The sequence below is a fragment of the Drosophila mojavensis genome, unplaced genomic scaffold (assembly GCF_018153725.1).
Source record: "Drosophila mojavensis isolate 15081-1352.22 unplaced genomic scaffold, ASM1815372v1 contig_36, whole genome shotgun sequence".
Taxonomy (NCBI): domain Eukaryota; kingdom Metazoa; phylum Arthropoda; class Insecta; order Diptera; family Drosophilidae; genus Drosophila; species Drosophila mojavensis.
The window spans coordinates 5,457,116-5,478,403 of record NW_025318858.1 but is presented as its reverse complement, the minus strand read 5'-3'; the positions used below and the strand labels follow the sequence as shown (position 1 = coordinate 5,478,403).

At 40.1% G+C, this 21,288-nt stretch overlaps 7 protein-coding genes and 1 pseudogene across 8 annotated transcripts in view; 4 read left to right on the top strand and 4 right to left on the bottom strand.

Annotated features, from left to right (window-relative positions):
- Nucleotides 1–925: 925 nt before the first annotated feature.
- On the bottom strand, nucleotides 926–2,302 carry LOC26528160 (annotated as a pseudogene).
- A 1,172-nt stretch (nucleotides 2,303–3,474) lies between these two features.
- Nucleotides 3,475–4,757, top strand: LOC6576029 (coiled-coil domain-containing protein 97). The gene has a single exon (XM_002001996.4). The coding sequence runs from the start codon at nucleotides 3,513–3,515 to the stop codon at nucleotides 4,617–4,619; it is 1,107 nt and encodes a 368-aa protein (XP_002002032.2). The 5' UTR covers nucleotides 3,475–3,512; the 3' UTR covers nucleotides 4,620–4,757.
- On the bottom strand, nucleotides 4,608–6,269 carry LOC6576028 (N6-adenosine-methyltransferase non-catalytic subunit). The gene is made up of 3 exons (XM_002001995.4): nucleotides 6,060–6,269; nucleotides 5,440–5,983; nucleotides 4,608–5,377 (listed from the first exon to the last, which is right to left on the bottom strand). Exons 1-3 carry the CDS (start codon nucleotides 6,123–6,125, stop codon nucleotides 4,770–4,772), a joined length of 1,218 nt encoding a protein of 405 aa, XP_002002031.1. The 5' UTR covers nucleotides 6,126–6,269; the 3' UTR covers nucleotides 4,608–4,769.
- A 105-nt stretch (nucleotides 6,270–6,374) lies between these two features.
- Nucleotides 6,375–7,878, top strand: LOC6576027 (tumor suppressor candidate 3). The gene is made up of 4 exons (XM_002001994.4): nucleotides 6,375–6,571; nucleotides 6,699–7,425; nucleotides 7,493–7,655; nucleotides 7,721–7,878. Exons 1-4 carry the CDS (start codon nucleotides 6,482–6,484, stop codon nucleotides 7,734–7,736), a joined length of 996 nt encoding a protein of 331 aa, XP_002002030.1. The 5' UTR covers nucleotides 6,375–6,481; the 3' UTR covers nucleotides 7,737–7,878.
- Nucleotides 7,815–9,005, bottom strand: LOC6576026 (polyprenol reductase). Its single transcript, XM_002001993.4, has one exon. It carries the CDS (start codon nucleotides 8,889–8,891, stop codon nucleotides 7,920–7,922), a length of 972 nt encoding a protein of 323 aa, XP_002002029.1. The 5' UTR covers nucleotides 8,892–9,005; the 3' UTR covers nucleotides 7,815–7,919.
- A 298-nt stretch (nucleotides 9,006–9,303) lies between these two features.
- LOC6576025 (epsilon-sarcoglycan) lies at nucleotides 9,304–11,423 on the bottom strand. 2 transcript variants are annotated; one of them, XM_002001992.4, is made up of 5 exons: nucleotides 10,767–11,423; nucleotides 10,282–10,698; nucleotides 9,948–10,046; nucleotides 9,726–9,869; nucleotides 9,304–9,668 (listed from the first exon to the last, which is right to left on the bottom strand). In XM_002001992.4, exons 1-5 carry the CDS (start codon nucleotides 11,324–11,326, stop codon nucleotides 9,557–9,559), a joined length of 1,332 nt encoding a protein of 443 aa, XP_002002028.3. In that variant the 5' UTR covers nucleotides 11,327–11,423; the 3' UTR covers nucleotides 9,304–9,556. The 2 variants fall into 2 exon arrangements, with proteins under 2 accessions (XP_002002028.3, XP_032584316.1); XM_032728425.2 differs by lacking the exon at nucleotides 9,948–10,046 and having other exon boundaries at nucleotides 10,767–11,421.
- Nucleotides 11,424–11,823: 400 nt separating this feature from the next.
- LOC6576024 (dolichyl-phosphate beta-glucosyltransferase) lies at nucleotides 11,824–13,305 on the top strand. The gene is made up of 4 exons (XM_002001991.4): nucleotides 11,824–12,053; nucleotides 12,120–12,294; nucleotides 12,360–12,756; nucleotides 12,819–13,305. The coding sequence occupies exons 1-4, from the start codon at nucleotides 11,988–11,990 to the stop codon at nucleotides 13,159–13,161; spliced, it is 981 nt and encodes a 326-aa protein (XP_002002027.1). The 5' UTR covers nucleotides 11,824–11,987; the 3' UTR covers nucleotides 13,162–13,305.
- Nucleotides 13,306–13,660: 355 nt separating this feature from the next.
- The window catches only part of LOC6576022 (tyrosine-protein kinase Btk29A), a 56,236-nt gene continuing 48,608 nt past the window's right edge, over nucleotides 13,661–21,288 (top strand). Inside the window, exons 1-2 of the mRNA XM_002001990.4 lie at nucleotides 13,661–14,141; nucleotides 17,103–17,409. Of these exons, the coding sequence (XP_002002026.1) occupies nucleotides 17,161–17,409 (249 nt within the window). The 5' untranslated portion in view covers nucleotides 13,661–14,141; nucleotides 17,103–17,160. The remainder of the gene's footprint in view (nucleotides 14,142–17,102; nucleotides 17,410–21,288) is intronic.

The following is a 21,288-nucleotide window of genomic DNA, read 5'->3' as shown; positions in this document are numbered from 1 at the left end:
TTTTAATCTGCAGTGGCTCTTTCACTTCCTCTTGCTTTTCTTCCTGTTCCTGTTCATCTTCGACCGTTTCTCCTAAATAAGTCGTATCGCTAAAGTCAACAGTCTCACAAGATAAGTTTGGATCGTTCCAATGTAAGGGTGGGACTTCATTAGCTCTTAAGTTACGTTTAAAGTCAACAATCTCACAGGATAAGTTTCGATTGTTCAAATGTAAGGTTGGAACTGCATAATTTCTCAATTTTCGTCTACCAATACATTCCTGTTCGAAATGCCTGCTACATATTTTGGCCCTTTTAAAGTCACGATTATTCGGCAAATCGCATATTTTAATCCACTTGTTTAAATGAGAAGCTTTTGAAGGAAATCTAAATAGTTTAATCGGATTATTTTCAGAACTTTTCCTATAGCTAGCATCACAATTTTCTATTATACATCTACAATCACTTTTTCGTGTATCCTTTCGACCTTTATTCTTCACACTAATACCAGTCATAATTTTTTTTTTTTTTTTTTTTTTTTAAATACTTTTAAGATATGTCACTTTTTACAACAGTAAAATCTTTTAAAGATCACAAGATAAACCGTTCAGTTGCGAGGTCTAGTGTCAACTTAAGTGACATATGACTTTATAACATCTAACTGATCAGTCCTTTAAAACGGGTCTGTTTGATCTGCGTATGTAATATATATGTATATTTATTGCCCGGATTGTGCGTTGATGCTGGCTCCGCTCTTGTTAATAACTAAGAATCAGCTGGCACGGCGAATACAAAAACTACATCAACAGCTGCGACGTTCACTCGTGAATGTCGACATTAGACGACACGAAGCTATCGATACTTTTGCCATATTTGCTCCTGCTGTTGATAAATTAATGAAAATGAATCGCCAAAGCCAATGTCAAAAAGACAAAAACTAAAATAAATATTTTTAATATAGCAATCAAATTATTGTATTTATTGCTAGATTGTAGATGAAATAAATAGATCTTTTGTTTTTTGTTGTTAGTCATGTGTTTATGTCTAAATACATTGCTTACTAATATTAATTAATATAAAAATTTTAAAAATTAAAGTTATTTGACTGAATAGCTGATTAAGTTTGCTGTTTAAATTATAGAACAACTCTACAAAAATAAAAGAACGATTTCTCAGCGGCCGGCACGCGGATTTCGATTACACAGCCGTCGATACTAACGCCCAGCTGGAAGATCTAAATTGAAAGAGATGAAGATTCCAGTGATGGAGACGATATGCTGATATTATGGAGGTATGACCTGGAAGTGAAGCGAAATCTGAATTAAAATCACCGTATGCATCATTATTTTCTTTATGTTTTAGCTGCAAGCCTACCTTTAGAAAGTGTACATAACGTCTGGCATTTCGCCAGCTGGGCTGTATGCTTGAATAGAGACCAAACATATGGAAACGTCGATGATCCAGGCAAAAAAAAAAAATGTTCAATAAATGATATGAAAGATAGGTTTCTCAAAGCATCTGTTCTGCGCTCCCTCGGATACGGCAACGCCGTTGCCCATCAGTGTTCCTTTCCTTAGTGCGTTGGATTACTAACCAGGCTTCTTGTTGTTATTGCATATCCAGTAGATGTTCTCGTAACGATGAAAGCCTCAATGATGACCCAAACCCTCCGATGAACCTGACCGCAGAACGACAAACGAACAATGTTCAGCTATTTCGCCAACATCCATATCTATATATATATATAGAAAGACTATTATATACATTTTTTAAGCTTCAAGTGTGCAGCTCACTCAGTATATCATCCCAGTTCCAGAAAACCCGTTGTGCTCCGCCCACTGTCGCAACAGCGGGTGCTACTCGAGCATATTCCTCAAGCGGTGGCTCGATGAGAATAACGTCAAATTTACTGCCCAAGGTTTTCATATCTGCTTTCAGATACATGGGCGCCGATGCAGTGTCTTGGATGAATTTATCAGCTTAATCAGCTCACGCAGTTTCGGATATTCCTCGAAGCGATCGGCCAGTCCGACGTCGCGTATAAAATTCTGTGGCCTTTGACCAGTGTCCACAAAATGCTGGCAGTAATCATTGTGCGGATTGGAAGACTGAGTACCTTTCAGAAGGGTTGAAGAATCTTTGTATATGATCTCGTTTGGTTTTCTCTTGGACGACACAGCGCCGGCTACGGAGGTTTCCGCCTCGTCTGCCGGCAGCCACCGATGCCGGTGCTGCTGCTTCCGTGTAAAGTATCGATAATACTTTACATTTATATGAATGTATATATATATATGAATGAATGGGACGTAAGCGCCGGCGTGTACTTAGCTCAGCTTTGAATTGCTTGAACAATTCCCAGTGTTAAATGAAATGTCTCTGTCTTTAGAGGCCTGCTTTAAAGCAAGATACCTTTTTTTTAAACTAATATACTTTTCCTGTACTCTTGTAAGCTCTATTCCGATATTATAATATTTTCTTCTATAGTATACCTCATTTTGCTCTTTCTTTATACAATTTGAGCAATAGGATGAGCCATCAACGTCGACTAAATCTTGATTTTTTGGCTTGTTTTTAAAGCTCAGTAAAGTATCTACAGATTCTTCGTCGGCACATTCATTTTTCATATTTGCATCCCGATCATTTTCAATCCGAATGTTTTTAATATTCTGTTCTTCTTTTTCTTCCTCTTCCGTTTCCTCTTCGTCACTGCCTACTAAAAAAATGGCATCCCTAAAGTCGTCAATATCATAAGAGAAGTTTGGTTTGCACAAATTTAATGTTGGGATTGCATCGGGCGTTACTTTTCGACCACAAATATATTTCTCTTCGAAATGCCTGTTACAAATTCTAGCCCTTTTAAGATCCAAATTATTGGATAAGTTGCATTTTTTAATCCACTTGTTTACATTAGATAGTTTTGTTGGAAACGAAAATAATTTAACTGGATTATTTTCGAGACTTGTCCTGTAGCTCGCACCACATGATTCTATTAAGCATCTAAGACCATTTGCTTGTCTATATTTGCGTCTTATATTTTTCACATCATCATCAGATTTTTTCGTAACATCGTTTTCGGCCATAGTTTAGGAGAAAAATATCGGTATCTATTTAAATGTAGTCACGTTTTGCAACAGGAAAAACACAAAAGATCGCAGATTGAGCGTTAGTTAGTAGCTGACGCCGCTTTTTTTTTATAACTAGGAACCAGCTGTCGTGATGAATAAAAAACCTACATCACCTATCGATATTTTGTTTCTGCTCGTGCTTCTGACAAAATATGTACATGTTGGTATTTAAAATTCAATCAATGTCTGCAAGATTTCAGACGACCATCTGATAATATGTATATAACTAATATAACTAAATATAAACAATATTAATTAATTAAATTTGGTATTCATTATACGAATTTAGAAAGCCTATAAATTTCTGAATAATTAAACAAGTTCTGTTCTCTTTGAATGACTGAATATATGAACAAGTTCATCTGTTCAAATTACAGAGCTATTCTTAACTAAGAAATATTCATTGCGAATGCTAAAGTGTAAGAAGAAGAATTTGTTTACATATATTTTATTTCACAAAATGACACAAACTGAGACCTCGAGTTGCGAAAAGTGTTCAGAAGTGGTTGAATTACCAGACCAACTCATGGGTATATTCAAAGCACTTGCCGAAAATGCAAATATTATTTTTAAGTCTCAACAAATTGACGATCCGGAGTTAAATTTGGAAGAAAAGCAGCAAATTGCGCAAGATGCATTTCAGAAAAGTCGTGAAAATTTCTTAATACGATTTGGCAGCTACCTAACCGAGCAACAATTAAGCGATTTTCAGACTGTGGGTGTAACAGAACCCATTAAACCCAATGAGAATCTTCAAGAAATTTGTCTGCTGCTCGATGATTTTAAAAGGAAGCTGTTATCACGAGGCGTTTGCATCAAGAATAGGAGATATCATGCCATGCAGCAGCTGTTGCAGCAGGGCGAATACTTCAGCGAGCACGAAATGATGCAGCGTGCACCGGAGCTATACCAGGAGCTGGTCGGCCAATATCTAACGGAACAGGAGAAGAAACAACGAGACAGTTACGATGTAAAAAACACAAGCTTCTCAGGCATATTAATGCATACGTTGGAACAGAAACAGCGCGAGGAACTGCTGCAGCAACAGGTTGACACCAACACAGAGATGCATGAGCCGCCCACAGCGAGCGTGGAGTGTGAAGTACCCGCCTCATGTCGCCAGCAATGGGGAGGCTTCGAAGACGACGAGCCCGTGGCCTGCTCCTCAAGTCGAAATACTCAATCCCCATTAGCTCCAAACAATCATATTGTAACGGCGGAGTATTATAATCCAGGTGAAAGGGAGCTGCTGCGCAACGAGTTTATGGGATTAATGAAGGAACGCTTTCTCAGTGGCCAGGACACAGACTTCGATTACACAGCCGTCGATGATAACGCTCAGCTGGATGATCTAAAACAAATCGAAAGAGACGAAGAGGATGCCTACTTTGAGTCCAGTGACGGAGAGGATCCCGTTGCAGCTGCTGCTGCTGACGATACTGTGCTGGATGAGGGCGAGGATGATCTGGAAGTTTATATGCGACATCTAAATCAACATCACAGCTTGCAGCATTAGTTTGTTTTTATTTTAGCTTTTATCCTAGCATTAGAAAGTGTACACAAAGTGTAGGTTTACTTTAAACTTAAGATGATGGATATGTTCCAGATCAATCGAATGGGACAATATCGCACTTAATTATATAAAATACATGCAGATCAGTGGTTATTATCTGGGTCTGCCACGACTGCGTGGAAAACCGCGTCCTCGCCCCCGGACCTTACTATTTGGCGGCGGACTCTTTGGTCGCAGCATCTCGATACGGCTGGTGCAGCCAGTGGCGGTGCCATCCGCAAAATAGGACTGATATTGCTCGGCGTTGAAATTGGAATTCGTCAATTCGGGTCCGACGGTTAGCCAGCCGGGCCGTATGCTCGAATCGCGGCCAAACAAATGTAAACGTCGACGACCCAGGCAAAAGTGTTCAATGATATGAAAGATCTCGATGGGTTTCTCAAAGCTACCGAATTCCTCCTCCTCGGATATAATCAGATCAATGTCCACATTGGCGTGTATAAAGTCGCCATCGCTGGAGCGTCGAACAGTACCCTTGATGCCCATCAGGCAGTGTTCCTTGGTGCGTTGGAATACCGATTTGGGTATGGCTTGCTTGGAGTGACCAGGCTTATTTATGTTGGTGCGTATCCAGCAGATGTCCTCGCAGCGACGAAAGCCCCACTTCTTTAAACAATTCCGACCCTGATCCAAGCCCTCCGATGAGCCACACCACAGAAAGACAAATGAACGGTGTTCAGCTATTTCGCCAACATCCAAATCTATATATGTATATAGAAAGAATATTATATAAATCTCTATAAGATTCAAGAGTGCAGCTCACTTAGTATTTCATCCCAGTTCCAGAAGACCCGTGGTGCTCCGCCCACTGTCGCTACAGCGGGTGCCGCTCGAGCATATTCCTCAAGCGGTGGCTCGATGAGAATAACGTCAAACTTACTGCCCAATGTTTTTAGATCCAACGTCTTAAGATCTGCTTTCAGATACATGGGCGCCGATGCCTTGTCCTGGATTAGTTTATCTTTAAGCTTAATCAGCTCACGCAGCTTTGGATATTCCTCGAAGCGATCGGCCAGTCCGACGTCGCGTATAAAATTCTGTGGCCTTTGACCAGTGTCCACAAAATGCTGGCAGTAATCATTGTGCGGATTGGAAGACTGAGTACCTTTCAGAAAGGTTGAGGAATCTCTGTATATGATCTCGCTCGGTGTTTTCTTGGAGGACGAAGCACCGTTGCCGGAGCCTTCCTCCTCGTCCCTTTGACCAGAAGCATTGAGCTGCCGGCTTCCACTGACGCCGGCATAATTATTGCTATCTTCTGCATTACCCAGCACCTTTTTCAGCTCATCAACACTAGACAAGCCCAGCTATACAATTTTAATAAATAAGGCATTTAAAAAATTCATGAAAAAAATCCGAGGTTGAAAATTTACGCCCACTCACCGTTTGGGCCAGCAGCAGTCTACGTTTACGCGAACGCTCTTGTGAGCTCTTCAATACATCACTCATTACAAACAGTGCTGCAGCGGCACACGAAAATAAATTAATGCTTAATTTAAATTAAAAATAAAGACAAATAAAAATTAGTCGACCAACGCGTCTCGACAACGCGATTAGTTGACGGTGGAGATGTACGCGGCACAAGATTAGCACGAGCACGCATAGCGGTGTTTAGCACGCACCACCTCTAACTTGTTCATGTCAATATATAGAAAAAGAAGCACAACGACAGTCTGGCAACGCCACTGTCTCAGCTACCATTCACAATCAGCTGCTACAAAAAACTTTTTGTTCTACATTAAACGCGAACGCTGTAATTTTGGCTTGGAATTAGTGAAAAAATTTTAACACAAAAATACATCAAAATGAAGCTGCTGCACAAGACACTCTTGTGCACGCTTATAGTGATGGTCGGCTGCCTTATATTTGTAGCCGCACAGAGCAAGCAACAGAAGGTATGTACCCAACGCCCGCCTATGGGCCACGTCACATCGAATTGTATACCGGTTCCGGTTCCGATTCTAGCTTGCCGGCAAGCCTCTTTGAAATGACTGTAAACACTAATTGTTTATTGAATTGCAGTCGGGTCTGTCTCTGTCGGAGAAGGTTCAGAATCTGGTGGACATGAACATGAAGAAGCCCCTGTTGCGTTTTAATGGAGCCAAATTCCGCGAGTATGTGAAAAATACGCCGCGCAACTACTCAATGATTGTGATGCTCACGGCGCTGGCGCCTTCGCGGCAATGCCAAATTTGTCGCCATGCCCATGACGAGTTTAGTATTGTAGCCAACTCGTATCGTTTCTCGCCAATCTACTCCAATAAGCTGTTCTTCGCAATGGTCGATTTCGATGACGGTTCGGATGTCTTTCAAATGTTGCGTCTTAATACGGCGCCAGTGTTTATGCATTTCCCCGCCAAGGGCAAACCAAAGGGTGCGGATACCATGGATATTCATCGTGTAGGCTTTGCTGCCGATTCAATTGCCAAATTTGTGGCCGAACGTACGGACATCACAATACGCGTATTCCGTCCTCCCAACTATTCCGGCACAGTTGCCATGATTACTCTGGTTGCCCTCGTGGGCAGCTTTTTGTACATACGCCGAAACAACCTGGAATTTTTGTACAACAAAAATTTATGGGGTGCTGTGGCGTTGTTCTTCTGTTTCGCCATGATCTCGGGTCAAATGTGGAATCACATACGTGGACCGCCGCTGGTGCATAAGACACAAAATGGAGGCGTCGCCTACATACATGGTTCATCGCAGGGCCAGCTGGTCGTGGAGACCTACATTGTAATGTTTTTGAGTGAGTGTCGATTGGGTGCGATTAGTATCGATTGTCTTCTATTTACTCCCTCTCTTCGTCTTTGCAGATGCGATGATTGTGCTGGGCATGATTCTGTTGATCGAATCCGGCACCCCAAAGGCTCACAATCGTAATCGCATGATGGCGATGGCTGGTCTAGTGCTTTTAACGGTATTCTTCTCATTTCTGCTTTCCGTATTCCGTTCCAAGGCGCAAGGTTATCCATATAGGTAAGTCTCTCTTTCCCGTTGATCATAATTACGAAAATCATTATTCTGACATTTTTCGTTTGCAGCTTCTTGTTTAAGTGAAAATTGACGCCCCAAATGAGGTTATTAACGTTTTATAAATAGTTCAAATTCCAAAACAAAAATAAAAACCACACAAAGATCACTAAAAACACGTTTAATAAATAAATCAAACGACCTAAAAGAGGTCAAAGTGGAACGTTAATGTTTAATGTATAATAAATTAAAAATGATTTGTAATTAATTTTACAGCAACAGTGGTATGATGGCATGTCGCCTCTTGGGGTAGTCCTTGAAGTTCTCTTTGTACCATTGATGGGTGAGCAGGGCATTGATCGTCTGATTGCTGGCCACCCAGATGAAGATCAGTTTCCAAGTGATGATTGGTGTAAAAAGATCCGCGAGACAATAGTACATGACCACTTCGAAGAACATGTGGGGAGAAGATATCCAATTGAACCAACCGCCTTTGGGCATCAAGTGCTCCTCGGTTTGCACGGCGCCCGTCTTGGCATTCTTGCGCAGATTCACAAGCAACATATTGCTTGAATATTGTTGAAGCCATGCGAAGAGGAAGACGAGCACATAGGCTGTTTGGAGCAGACTGATCTTAGAGAGCGTAAAGGGTGATGGCTTTGACCCCCTCACAAAGCCAGCCGTGTTGGCCAGCAGAGCGACAATGGCTCCGAAATAGTGTATAAAACCCACGGCATAGTGCGACAGATTCATCTTGCTGCGCTTGGAGAAGATCTGCACAAAATTCGTCTCGTAGAAGCGACGCACGCATTGCAAACTAAGCAGCAAAGTGCCTATCAGAGCGGTGTTGGAGTCCACCTGCACCTGGCGCTGACTACGACCACCACACATGAAGTCCATAAAGCGAAGCACATACTCCGGCGCTGTTGCTTGATTCCAAATGGCGCTGGTGATTAGGTAGAGCGCCAATAACGACCAGCCGAAGGCAAATACATAAAAGTGGCTAAACCAGGCCTTGGGAACTTCCAAGTAATTCACCAGAGTATCCGTTTCGCCCTTGTGACTATGTTTGCCATAGCGAAATGATTGACGTATGCTATTTGGTAGGTGGGATTCCACAAGGGTCATCAAACTGCCCAGCAAAACGATCGTGACAATAAAAATGATGAAAATCGCTTGAATTAGATTGATTTTGTACTGATCTATTAGCTCCTCCAGGGAGCCAATTAATGTCAACACCATTTTAAACAGCACGTAATAATTTGAAGTAATATATTTATAGGAATAAGGCCACGACTTTCACCTCAAGCAAATTGTTTATCAGTTGAACTACTAAACTCTGTGCTGCAATGTGAATGGCAAATGTGCTGTCTGTCTGGCAGAGCTGAGTTAGAGCGCGGCTTTCAAATGCGTTAATTGTGTGTATGGCAAAGCTGTCTAAAACTAACAATGTAAGTTGTCATTGTTCATAATAGTGATGTATACCAATTAATTAAATTCTCTTATTCATTTCCATATTATGACAATTCAATTAACTGAGATTAATAAATAGCATTATGAGAAATGTCAATTTTTCACTGTGAATGGCAATTATACACGACTACTGCATTGAATTGGGCGCGTATTTCAAAAAATTAAAAAAAGTCCAACATGCTTACAAGTAATTGAGCTATCCATCAAACTTGTTATTTATTTGCAACAGAGCTAAAAATTAAACTAAATTCGCTACGCATACTGTAAGATAATTGATATATATGCATTATTCGATGCAGTTGTGATATATGGACAACTTGTGATATATACGTGAATTGTGCTCCAAATGGCAATTGTAGTTGATTTCTCGTTGTGTATTGCTTTTTGATTTATGGGAAGCGCCTTTAGCAATAGAGCACTCGCGGCGATGTTTGTCAAATGTCCACGCCATTGCGACCCAAAGTGCCGCCCTTATACGGCGGAGGCTTAGGGCGGGCGTATATGCCCGAGGTACCTGTATCCAGCTGATATAAACTATTGTTTGGACTGCAAATAAGTGGCATTGACGATACATCAATACTAAAGGTATTTAAAGTTACAAACCTTTGTGAACGCATGCTGGTGTTGTCGAGTAGAAAATTGGGATCCTTCAGGCTCTTCAGCGTTGTCACCGGCTGCATGGGCTTTGTGTCTGAGCACTGAACCATTTGCACAGTGGAGGACATGGGATAATCTATGTGGACTGAGCTGCAAGGGAGGTGATAGTTAATATTAGTGTATTAATATTTTAAAATTTATATAGACTATATATTCAACACAAATGACCTGCCCTCATCAACATCCGAATCGCTGGGCGCTGCAGCACAAGTCTCTTCGCATATATTAAAAATATTTGCAAAAAATAACTCTGATTGCGGATCGTAACTGAAGAGAAAATTAACAAAAATAAGAAAAATTAAATTATATAGAAAAGAGATAAATGAGTTATTAAATAAAATATATAAAAAATGAACTGTGGAAAAAGTAAAAACTAAAATGCAAAATTTATGTTTTAATAAATTGTATGTATATAGATTTTTCTTATACATTATTAAAAATCTAAAACATGTTTTATTTGTTTTGTTTATTGAATATAAACTACTTTACCCTCAAGACTCACAATTTCTGATGCTGGAAGCAGAGTACGGCGGACAATATGCCCACAAGGACAGCAAAGATCATCCCGGGAATGGCAAAGGCGAAGGCAAATTCATCAATGTAATTGCGAATGGGCACATCTTCGCGCGGTATGCCTAGCCAGCGCTCCTGTTCCCGTTGCAGCTGCTGATGCCGATGCTCCTTGAGCTGCTCTTTGACACGCCCATGATTGTTGTGGTAGAGCACCTCGGTGGGTGACTCGATGCCCACCATCTTAAAGGCGCACCAATCCAGTTTAAAGCCGACGTTTTCGAAAATCTTTTGCACTGATGTTCGTTTGTACGTGCAGGAGGGTAGCTTATACAGTGGGCGAACTTCCTCCTGAAGCTCCTTGAGACGCGGCGAGAACTGAGCAAAGCTGCCCACGTGTACAATGACGCTGCAATGGGTGGAATAGTGAAATTATTTAAATAAAGTAGTCCAAATTCAACTACTCTTCGAACTCACCCCTCCCGCTGCTGTGGTCGCAGGGGTAGACGACCGCCCATATTAATGGCAGACTCCATGAAAACCACACTCAAGTCGTCTTTGCTATCCGGCCAGAGGTCCTTGCGGAATATGTTGCGCAAGTTCTCTACACGTCCCGGATCCATCAAGTGCACCCAATTCAAATTATCTATTTTCATCTGCACCACGTTGGGCGTTATGAACTTATGGGCCACAAACATCGAAATAACCAGTTGGCGAGTTTCATAATTTTGCCTATTTAATGCGATCACGTCGAGATTCAGGGTCTTCCCAGCAGCCGGAACGGGGGGCGTACCGTAGAGGAAGCCCGCATGATATTCATGGCTGTACATATAACGCATCCAGCTGGGCAAATCGGGATAGTGCTGAAGCGAGGGTCTATAGCGAAATTGTTCGCTTATTACTTGATGGGTCCAATTGAAGAGCTGCGGCTCGATTTTAAACGTAAAAAGTTCGCCTACATTTGCCTGTAAATGTAGGTTAAATACGCTGCAGCTAGCTACACCCAAACAGCCCACAAATACTAATAGCAAATACATTTTTTTAAAATTTAATTTCACTAGCACAATTTACATTAGCATTTTGTTAAACAAACGGTGCAGAAAAATTGGTCAAGTGTGTATCTAGCTGGTAGCTGGCAGACAGCGCAGGCGCAGTAAATAGCAGCAAATATAAACATCAAAACACCTGTTGCGCTAAGTCAGTTAATAATACTAAAATTTTACATAATAACATCAATACGAGAAAACGCGTAAAAATCTATCATAAAATCAAACTCACAGCAGCTTAGTTTCAAATCTAACGAAATATTTACTTATAGTAATTATCTGGCAGCACTATTTCCAAAGATATCGAAATCCATTCTTTTATATCAATTGATATAATTATTAATTATTTTTATTGATTAAAGTATTTATGGACTGAAAAATTATAAAAACATATTATTAGAGCTAGCTCCGAATAATTTTCATTTGCAATTTAAGCGCAGATTTTTCGTAGCTTACAGTCTGGCAGCATTATAAGTATCGATACCGTGTGATTCGATAGCCTTTGTTGACGGTCGTATAAGTGTTATCAGCTGCCGCTAACGCAAAGTTGGCACAAAATACGTGGCTTTTTATCCGTATTTTTGCGGTAATTCAAAAAGTTATGATCTACCATAGATAGCCATTCGTTTAATTGACATAACTAGATAACAATATGTTGATCCTATTGCTGCAAGTGGGCTGCTATCTGTTGGCCGGTGTTGGTGCAGCTGCCTTGTTGGTATGTGAATAGTATAGTAGATTGATGAGCGACGTATGGTTTAAATCTCTTTTTTGTTTTGTGCAGGCAATATTGATTGCGTTGTACAAATCCAAACCTTATCCTCTTATAACGCGCCACAAGGACGAGAAATTCTTTTTGGATACTGACACAATTAAAACTATTGAATTTCCCAGTTTGGATGACTCGCCCACCTTGGAGCTGAGTGTCATTGTGCCGGCTTACAATGAGGAGCAGCGATGTTGGTTTGCCCATTTTCGATAAAAGTTTGCCGTGACTAATTATCTCATTATCTTTTTTTGTTAGTGCCCGCCATGCTAGACGAGTGCATGGCATATCTAGCACAGAAGACGGAAAAGCAGCCGGATTTCAGCTACGAGGTAATTGTGGTTAGCGATGGCAGCAGTGATTCAACGGTCTCGGTAGCTCTAGAATACTCAAAGAAATATGGTGCAAATAAGTTTCGTGTGCTGGAGCTGGTGGAGAATCGTGGCAAGGGTGGAGCCGTGCGGCTAGGCATGCTAAGTGCACGCGGTCGTCAGCTGCTTTTTGCGGATGCCGACGGTGCAACCAAATTTGAAGACTATGAAAAACTAGCGGAGGCCTTGGCTAGCCTAGCTCCGGAGTGGAGGCACGATGGTATAGCCATTGGCTCTAGGGCTCACCTAGAAGATGAGTCAATTGCCAAGCGCAGCTTTTTTCGGTAAGCCAATGAGAAACAACTTGTGGATTCCATTCATATATTTCATTTAATCCATTTTGTAGTACCATATTGATGCATGGCTTCCATACGCTTGTCTGGATATTTGCGGTGCGATCTGTGCGGGACACCCAGTGCGGCTTTAAGCTATTCACCCGTGCCACAGCCCGCAAACTGTTCAATAGCTTGCACGTCGAACGCTGGGCATTCGATGTGGAGCTGCTCTACTTGGCCGAACGTCTCCAGTTGCCCATGACGGAGGTTGCGGTACGGTGGACAGAAATTGATGGCTCGAAATTATCGCCTTTTTGGTCGTGGCTGCAAATGGGCATCGATTTATTTATGATCTGGCTCCGATACATGGTGGGCGCTTGGCGTATTGTCGCTAGCGAGAAGAAGAAGAACTAAGTGTTAAAGTATCGAAATAATTGCTAAGTGCGCGCATTTAAATTGTAATTGTTTTTGTTCTCTACTAACTTAAACCACTAAACATACAACACATAAACTAGACGTCTAGACATCTAAAAAGCTTATTAAATTAAGTGCACAGTATTCGAAAAGATTGCATTTGATTTTTAACAGAATTATTTATTAAAACTGTAATCGTGGGCAAACAAGTTTTGTAATAATATTCAAATTATTATATATCAGCCAGTCTTATAGTTTTTATTGATTATTTATATTTATCACTGCATTTAAATAGTAGCCAAACTTAGTGATTTCAATACTTATTTATATTTGGCAATTTAAAAATTTTGAAAGCGTCGCGATCGATAATTGAATGCATCACTTATGCGTCTAATGTGGTGGTCATTCGATTGCACTCGTTTAACAAAGCATCGATAACAGATAGCAGTACAGGTTCCATCGTATATCAATTAATCGATAGCCGTTTTAAAGTTACGTCGCGTCGGCGCATTCACAACACATAACAGAGCAACAGCGCGCTTAAAATTAATAATTAATATTAATATTACAAAATTTGAAACTTTTAAATGCGCCTACTTCAGTTGTCATACAGTTCAGGTCAAACTGAAGTATTAAAATGCACTTGCTCTGAAAATTCTGCATATCAAAAAGCCGCCTGTTGCGCCTGTCTTTCTGTGTGTTTATGTGTGAAGTCCTCATATGTTTGAGCGCGTGTAAGTGTGTGTGAGCACAGCTGAGCCTTCTCCGCGGAATTGTTTATAATATATTTTTTTTGCCCGCTACTTGGGCCGAGCAGTATGCAAATGGTGTCAAAGCCGGTCGCGTCGCAGTCATTGTTATCGCCGCCGTTGTGGAGCGTGCGCGCCTCTTAAACGAAAGTGATTTGTTGTTATTAATTTCGTTTGTTGAATGCGCTTCGATCGGTCATTGCTTCAATTGCTCAATCAACGGCACTTGTGGTAAGTTTGGCACACATATTGACTCCTCTTGCCCTCTCCCACTCCCGTTGGTGTCTCACTCGCAGCTCGAATTACATTTATTTTCTTTGTTCTTGTTTAATTTTTATTTAAATTGCTTTATCACCACAAATAATATGTGAGTCGAGCTGCATGCAAAATCAAAATACACAAAACCAACTAGAATTTACAGTTGCGCTTGCTGATAAGACCACCCCCCTCTCGCAAACCAATAAGAACACTTACATATACATACATACATATGCCAATCAGACCATGTTTTGTCACTTGCCTTCGAATAGCTGCTTTTTTCCTCGTATCATATTTGCGTTTTCTTTCCGCTGCAAACCCGTTTTTTGGTTGCGTTTTGTTAAAAATTCTTTCAAAGGTCGCGCAGAGCGTCAAACGCCAACGCAACACCCGCCCCCGTTAAATGCTATGAAAAAAGTTGCGAGTATCAACAGAAAAATCAAAACTATTGCAAAATAAAAATTTAAATAAAAAAATAAGAAAATTAATAATAAGCAAGAGAGGCATGAAAATTAAACGCAGCTATTTGCGTGGCGAAATTCAAACATTGTCGTCTGCAGCTAAATCTTTCCTGTCTGTGTGCGCGTGCGTGCATGTGTGTGTGCCAGGGCCATGGACACGCCCGCTTTTGCCAAAACGCGTTGACTCTTGTCTGTTGTTGTCTGCGGCTGCCTGTGCCGTTGCCATTGCTGCTGCTGATGCGCTGCTATCCCAAGTCCAGGCGACGTCGCTGTCGGCGTCTGCGTTTGCTTCTTCGTCTGTGCCTGTTCATGCCTGAGGCCAAGATTTATGCGATTTTTGCGCCGTCGCCGTGGCCGCCGTTGCAATCATATAGCATTGCCTACTCTCGCATACCCTGTAATTTATGAAAAGCAGTGGCTTAGTATTGCTAAATGGCTAGTTTTTTTTTTTTTTTTTTTGGTAGTGTTTTTATTGTGAGTTAATCAAGGGGATTTGATGTCTAAGTAACTAAAATATAGATAATAGTAAATATACTATTATTAAAATATTTTTTTTTTTTAGAGGGCATGATTCTGTTATTGCTTTAGTGCTGAGCAAATCCTATATGGCTGAGCCTCTCAACGCTCTGCTTGATTAAAGTGCCACGCATGAACGATATGTAAACGGGGCTTGTGGGCGGGGCAGTGTGAGAGAGGCGCAGGCGTTGTAGTTATTGTTGCTGCATCATTGTTGCTGTTGTTGTTGTTGCTGTAGATGTGCATTTGTCGCTTTTGTTTGTTGATTTCCATGCGCAGCCGCATGTTGCTTTTGTTGTTGTTGAAGTGCGATAATTCCATAGCTCCACATATCATGTATGTCTGTGTGTGTGTGTGTGTGTGTGTGTGTTCATGTGTATACAATTTAGCCAATGCAAGTGCTGTCACTGTAAATGGGGTATATTGAAATCATGCTAAAACATGTAACAAACAAAGGAAATGCATTATTCTTATCTTATCTTTGAAAACATGTGTAAATATTATATTAATATGAAGATTTATAATGAAGATTATTAAATAAGCTTTTGTGTGTTATATGCATATATCATATTGGCATATTGATATCAGAATATAGCTGAGTTGTTGGAAATGTTAAATACTCTATGGTTGATATGTACAGAGATATGATTTAGAATAATTTAAGGCTACAATTTTAAACATTTGGAAGTATATAGATAGATATGCATAGGTTCAAAGCTGTATACAAGGTATAAATACACATATATAAGTAGAGGTAGACTTGAATTCATACATATCTCTCAAAACTCTTTAATTTGACATATAATATTATAATCCATTCTGCAGTATATCGATAACTGGTTTCTCTAAAGTTAGTTTTTAATTTGGTAGTGATGTTATATATTTGTGTAGTCGCTTATGATGGGCAATGGAACAGTTTGTACCAATATCTACATATGAACCATGCAACAACTCAATTGGAGCTATCGCTCGTATATCATTCTTTTGCTTAGATATGCATTTCTGCAGTCTTCAAATGCACAATATAATAGATCACAAAAGTCTTTAATTTGAATGCATCATTCCTGAACGAATCATTTTAATCAATTTACTCGTGAATCAACTATTTCGGCAGGTTGATCGAATAACTATTCGTATTAATCAGATATTCATTTACATACTTGTTCTCGATTAACACCTGAAAATGGGTAATATATCTCATATGTTTTCATTAACTGTGTAATTGCTCAACAATTATTGAACAATTCAATGGAAAGCCACTAATCACAAAAGCAATTCATTAATCATTTGATGGATTCATCTAAACGCACTAATGCGCAGGGCATCTATAAGTCTTACTAACTCTATATATACATTCATATATGCATATGTATGTATGTATTCGCAACTTGGAACTGAGCCCAACGAGCCGTTTGTTTGCGCACACGCTTCGTTGGCAAGAACTGTTGGACTGGTCAAGCGATGATCAGCTTACACTGGGCTAATCCTTTAATCAGTTCTCCGCACAGGCTGCAACTGGTTTTCATTCGGCGTCAAGGTCAGTTGAAGCAACGAGTATATGCACTAAATATATACATATGTATATCTGTATATATGTGTGTTTATTATAGTACATAGAGATACTCCACTGTCTAGCCGGTCGGCTTATTAATTGGCCATTTAATCGCTCGATTTGGTCCAGCTGAAAGCCTCTCTTTGTCTGTCGGTTCTTGGCTGGATCTCTGATTGATGCCTGTTGGTGTAACGCCCACTGCAATTAGCCTGGCTACTCAATTTGGCCACGGTCAATGGCATACGGTTCGCACGCCCACAGATCGTGTTTTTGTGTTTGTTTTGTTTTGCTTAACTGATTTATGTGACGAGGCGTTGTCGCTTGTAAACCAAACAATTTTTGGCCATAATATTAACATGTCTTTATGGCTTACTGATTTTGCAACTCTTTTTTTTTTTTTTACAGATACTCCTCTGTTTCTCTCTTTTCCTCTGTCCTCTGTCTCTTCTGTCTGTCAACCACGATGTTGAGCAGCAAAATGCAGCGCAGCTCCCATGGCAGCATGAAATCGTCGCTGTCGCTGCGCTCCAGCAGCAAATCCTTTCAGGCCAAAATGGATAAGATGTCGGAGCATCTGTACGATATTGTCAAGAGCGGCTCCATGGTGAAACGGGCCCAGAACAAGAAGCGTTTCACTCCAGTCAACTATAAACATCGCTGGTTCGAGCTAACGAAGCGCACCTTCTGCTACTACGATGTCGAAAATGTCGAGGTGAGTGGAGGATCAAAAATATTTAGATATATGCCCAAGTTCTCCCCTTCTATATAGTCATATATTATTATACAAAATATTGTATTTGATATACATTTGATTTTACCCATTTTCCATTTATTAAATTATTATCCATTTATTAATGTATTCTATATAGTCTTTAATATTAGATTGTATAGTTAGAATGATTGGCAAATTAGATGTATTCCCTATTAATTTCTCCATCGAATTACCTCGATCAAAGTATGAAAGCGTCCAACATTCTAAATGAATCTACTACATATATTCGATACCTTCTGTAGTGAAAATCGTATAGATCGGTATATTATAGACCTAACGATAAATTGGCTAATTTGCAAGATCAACTAGCTATTTAAACTCTCTCCTTTGCCTTAGCTGAGCTTGTAGGGTATATTAGAGTGAGCAAGTTTTGTGCAAATATTTCAGAAATATTTCTACATAATATTCCATTATAAGCGCAGTTGCTTAAACTTTTTTATACAAGATACATTAAAGTCACCTCATAGCCTTTCTATACAAACTCTTTTATGTTCAAGCAACACTCTCTCAACTTTTGCATAGTTTGCAGGGTATGGTAAAGTCGAGCTATCATTAGAGTTAGAATTAGTTTAAGTCTATATAAAAATAAGAAAGCTCTAGTCGAGACTGCTCGACTACGAGATCCCCTGAACCCTTGGAGCAATAGATATTTCAATACTTTTTCGCGACTTTCAGCTTACACAAGAAACACGCACACACACACACGCACGTACGCAAACAAAGGCATACATACACACACACGCATACAGACACACATACACACACACACGCATACATACACAAACGCATACACACACACACATACACACACAAGCAACCATGCATAAACACGCATGGGCTGCAGTGTGCGCTTACTATGAGAACTTAATTGTTTAATAACTTTTTTTATGGACGTACGATCTTCATGAAACTTTTAGATTATGATTATAACATGAATATGCATGTAATTGCCAAAGCACAAGTCTCTAGTATTTGAAATACGCTTTTTACAAAAGTGAGGGTGAGGGGGTGAATTTAGAGGTGGGGGGTAAATTTTAACAAAAACCGAAATTGTATAAATTGCATATAAGCATACATTAAAAATTTTGAGACTCTAGCAATAAAGGTATAGAAGATATAATTTTATAACTGGGTTTTGATAAGGTTTTTTATCGATAAAAAAAGATCGAGATGAGTTATCGATTTTTAATGATAAACTTGATATGCGCGCTGTAATTACGGACATTTTAAAAAAAATTTGAAGTCTCTAGCTCTTATATCTTCTGAAATCGACGCGTTCATACATACGGACAGACGGACAGACGGACAGACGGACAGACAGACGGACAGGGCCAAATCAACTCAGCTCGTCACCCTGATCAAGAATATATATACTTTGTGGGGTCTGCCACGCCTCCTTCTGCCTGTTACATACATTTCAACAAAACCATTATACCCTGATTTCCCATTGAAAATGGGTTCAGGGTATAATGATATGGATATACTGTCTCGATACTTAGTTTGTAGGGTAAGTTAGGAACGGGCAAAAAATTAAAAATATGCCCTCAATCTACAGTAAGTTTCTTATAGAAAATTATCTTCATATTCGCTGGGCTTCCTTTGTTTAGCTCAGGCAAGGGCGCAGACGGAAGCGGGGATTGGGGGTTGGAGGCTGGGGCGATGTTGGACTAGCCATTATTCATGTTTAAGTGGGTGTCTCGGCTTGTTGTCATGACTTCGTCATTTATTGCGTCGCTATTGCAGCACCTCCAATTGTATTGCGATGCAGATAGGGTGGGTCGGGGTAGCACATGTGTAGGCGTGTGAGTGTGCGTGTGTGTGTGTAGGGATGTTTGGGTGCGTGCGCCTCATTGTGAATGGGAGCACAGCTGCCCGAGCGGTTGCTTCGCTTGCGTTTCGTTTCAAAACAAATGCGAGACTCGGGCAGTCGGCGCATTTCGTATCCTGCTTCGTGCTTCCTGCTGTCCTTCCAGTCTCCAAGGGGACCTTTGTGGTTGGGCATCAAACACACCCTGCCGCTCGGCCAGCTGTTCGGTGTGCTTCCAGTGCCGGCAAATCGAGACGAACGCTGAGACACACCCCCTTTCAGCGGTCGTGTAGAGTTGAAACGCCGTTTCGCCGAGCGCAATTCCAATTGGAAAACGCGCCAGCCGCGCCAGCATATCCTCACGAAGTTCACTAACTCCTGGACGCTGGAGTTTTTGGCTTTGCCTCGTCGCGTGCGGAAGTGTCCTTTTAAATAGTTTCTTTCTCTTGATTTGCAAAAAAAAAAAAAAAAAAATTAATAAATAAATAAAAATAAAAATAAATTAAAATCAAACAAATAAATATTTATAGATTTATTATATAGTTTAAGTTATGAAATTTCGCATTTGAGACTCTTGTTGGGTCTTGTGTGTGTGCTCGCCCACCCCGTTTGGAACATATTTAGCGTCGTGGTTTTTTCCGGCATATTCAAAACCACCCTTAGTCGAAAATAGATATATTTTGTTAGCCTTGCCGTGCCGCATTTCCAATAACTGTAATCAAAAAGTTGCAAAGTTCTGTGCTGTTGTGCATGTGTGAGTGAGTGTGCCTATGTGTGTCCTTAACATATGCTAAAAGTTATAAGGCATTCGTAAATTTGAAGTACTCCATAAATATACAAATTTAACTTACTTCAAAAAAAAAGCCAAAACGCGGACCCCACCCAAAGGCCGAAAGTTTTTCAAGTGTAGCGAGCGTGTGTTTTTTTCTCCTTAGCTGTCCAGCTCTCGCTCTCTCTCTCTTTCTCGTCTTCTCGCTCTCTCACTCTCTCTCTCTCTCTCTCTCTCCATCGCTTGTTGTTTTTGCCGCACCCCTTGGGTTGCAAAAAGTAAAAAACTTAAAAGGATTATCCCCACGTCGAGCCTTAGGTAAGTTAACCTACAAGTTCTCAAGTTTAGTTATTTAATTGATTTAGTTGAGCAAGAACTATAAATGGATTAACACGCTCTGATGTACTGAGTCCCTAATGTGTTTAGGCTTGTGCATAACGGGACCAGTGTCTTCATTTTATTATTCATTAGAGTGCCTAACTATCGCCTGCCGCTTGGCAATTGTATTGAAACTTGACTCAGCTGCCTCTTGGCACTGCAGCTCCAATAAATATGCATTTTAGATAGATCTGTGGGTCATATTACATAACTGCCATAGGAGCAACCGCTGTAGGTCTTTGTTTTTGTGCCGCTGCTGTAAATCTACTAGTAATTCTATAATTCAAAAGTTTTTTATCGACTATCTCACACTTGTGTTGGATTTCATAACATTTAAATTCCATTATTTTGATAATATTTGATATAAAATACTATCTACGAATCATCGTGAGAGCCTAGTTATTCTTCATTTTCTTGAATTGTTTGTTATATTTCGGTTTCGAATTCAATCAATTCTTGATACAATATGTTTTTAACTAGCTGAATTCTATTTCAAGTTATATATTAATATTTTAGAAATTTTTATGCATATGTATATCATATATATTTTGTATCAGATAACTATACAAATTAATGTAATATTTAAAAATATTCCAGGATATCTAGTAAAATCCTTAAATTATATTTTCAACCAATTTTTGCTTAATTAGGAAAACTTTATTCCAAGTCAGAGTATTTATGTTTTCATCAACCCTAACACAATTACAAACATGTTTCTAGCTGCTGTTACTGTCATTCATTCAGTCATGTATTCATTGTCCAGCTCTCAACCCTTCAATCCAGCTCGGGCTGCTCCTTTTGCTTCTGTTGTTGGCATTTTTACGCCTCATCGGGTTTTTCAGCTGGGTTTGAGGTTCGATGAACT

What these genes read in the sequence shown, in the direction of transcription:
- LOC6576029 (XM_002001996.4), top strand. Translation starts at nt 3,513, where the DNA reads ATGCTAAAGTGTAAGAAGAAGAATTTGTTTACATATATTTTATTTCAC.
- LOC6576028 (XM_002001995.4), bottom strand. Translation starts at nt 6,125, where the DNA reads ATGAGTGATGTATTGAAGAGCTCACAAGAGCGTTCGCGTAAACGTAGA. An exon ending in GACTGCTGCTGGCCCAAACG is followed by an intron (nt 5,984 to 6,059) that starts GTGAGTGGGCGT and finishes AAAATTGTATAG; the next exon opens with CTGGGCTTGTCTAGTGTTGA. An exon ending in GAACTGGGATGAAATACTAA is followed by an intron (nt 5,378 to 5,439) that starts GTGAGCTGCACT and finishes ATACATATATAG; the next exon opens with ATTTGGATGTTGGCGAAATA.
- LOC6576027 (XM_002001994.4), top strand. Translation starts at nt 6,482, where the DNA reads ATGAAGCTGCTGCACAAGACACTCTTGTGCACGCTTATAGTGATGGTC. An exon ending in CACAGAGCAAGCAACAGAAG is followed by an intron (nt 6,572 to 6,698) that starts GTATGTACCCAA and finishes ATTGAATTGCAG; the next exon opens with TCGGGTCTGTCTCTGTCGGA. An exon ending in CTACATTGTAATGTTTTTGA is followed by an intron (nt 7,426 to 7,492) that starts GTGAGTGTCGAT and finishes TCGTCTTTGCAG; the next exon opens with ATGCGATGATTGTGCTGGGC.
- LOC6576026 (XM_002001993.4), bottom strand. Translation starts at nt 8,891, where the DNA reads ATGGTGTTGACATTAATTGGCTCCCTGGAGGAGCTAATAGATCAGTAC.
- LOC6576025 (XM_002001992.4), bottom strand. Translation starts at nt 11,326, where the DNA reads ATGTATTTGCTATTAGTATTTGTGGGCTGTTTGGGTGTAGCTAGCTGC. An exon ending in TGCTTCCAGCATCAGAAATT is followed by an intron (nt 10,047 to 10,281) that starts GTGAGTCTTGAG and finishes TTTTCTCTTCAG; the next exon opens with TTACGATCCGCAATCAGAGT. An exon ending in ACCAGCATGCGTTCACAAAG is followed by an intron (nt 9,669 to 9,725) that starts GTTTGTAACTTT and finishes ACTTATTTGCAG; the next exon opens with TCCAAACAATAGTTTATATC.
- LOC6576024 (XM_002001991.4), top strand. Translation starts at nt 11,988, where the DNA reads ATGTTGATCCTATTGCTGCAAGTGGGCTGCTATCTGTTGGCCGGTGTT. An exon ending in TTGGTGCAGCTGCCTTGTTG is followed by an intron (nt 12,054 to 12,119) that starts GTATGTGAATAG and finishes TGTTTTGTGCAG; the next exon opens with GCAATATTGATTGCGTTGTA. An exon ending in TTACAATGAGGAGCAGCGAT is followed by an intron (nt 12,295 to 12,359) that starts GTTGGTTTGCCC and finishes TTTTTTTGTTAG; the next exon opens with TGCCCGCCATGCTAGACGAG.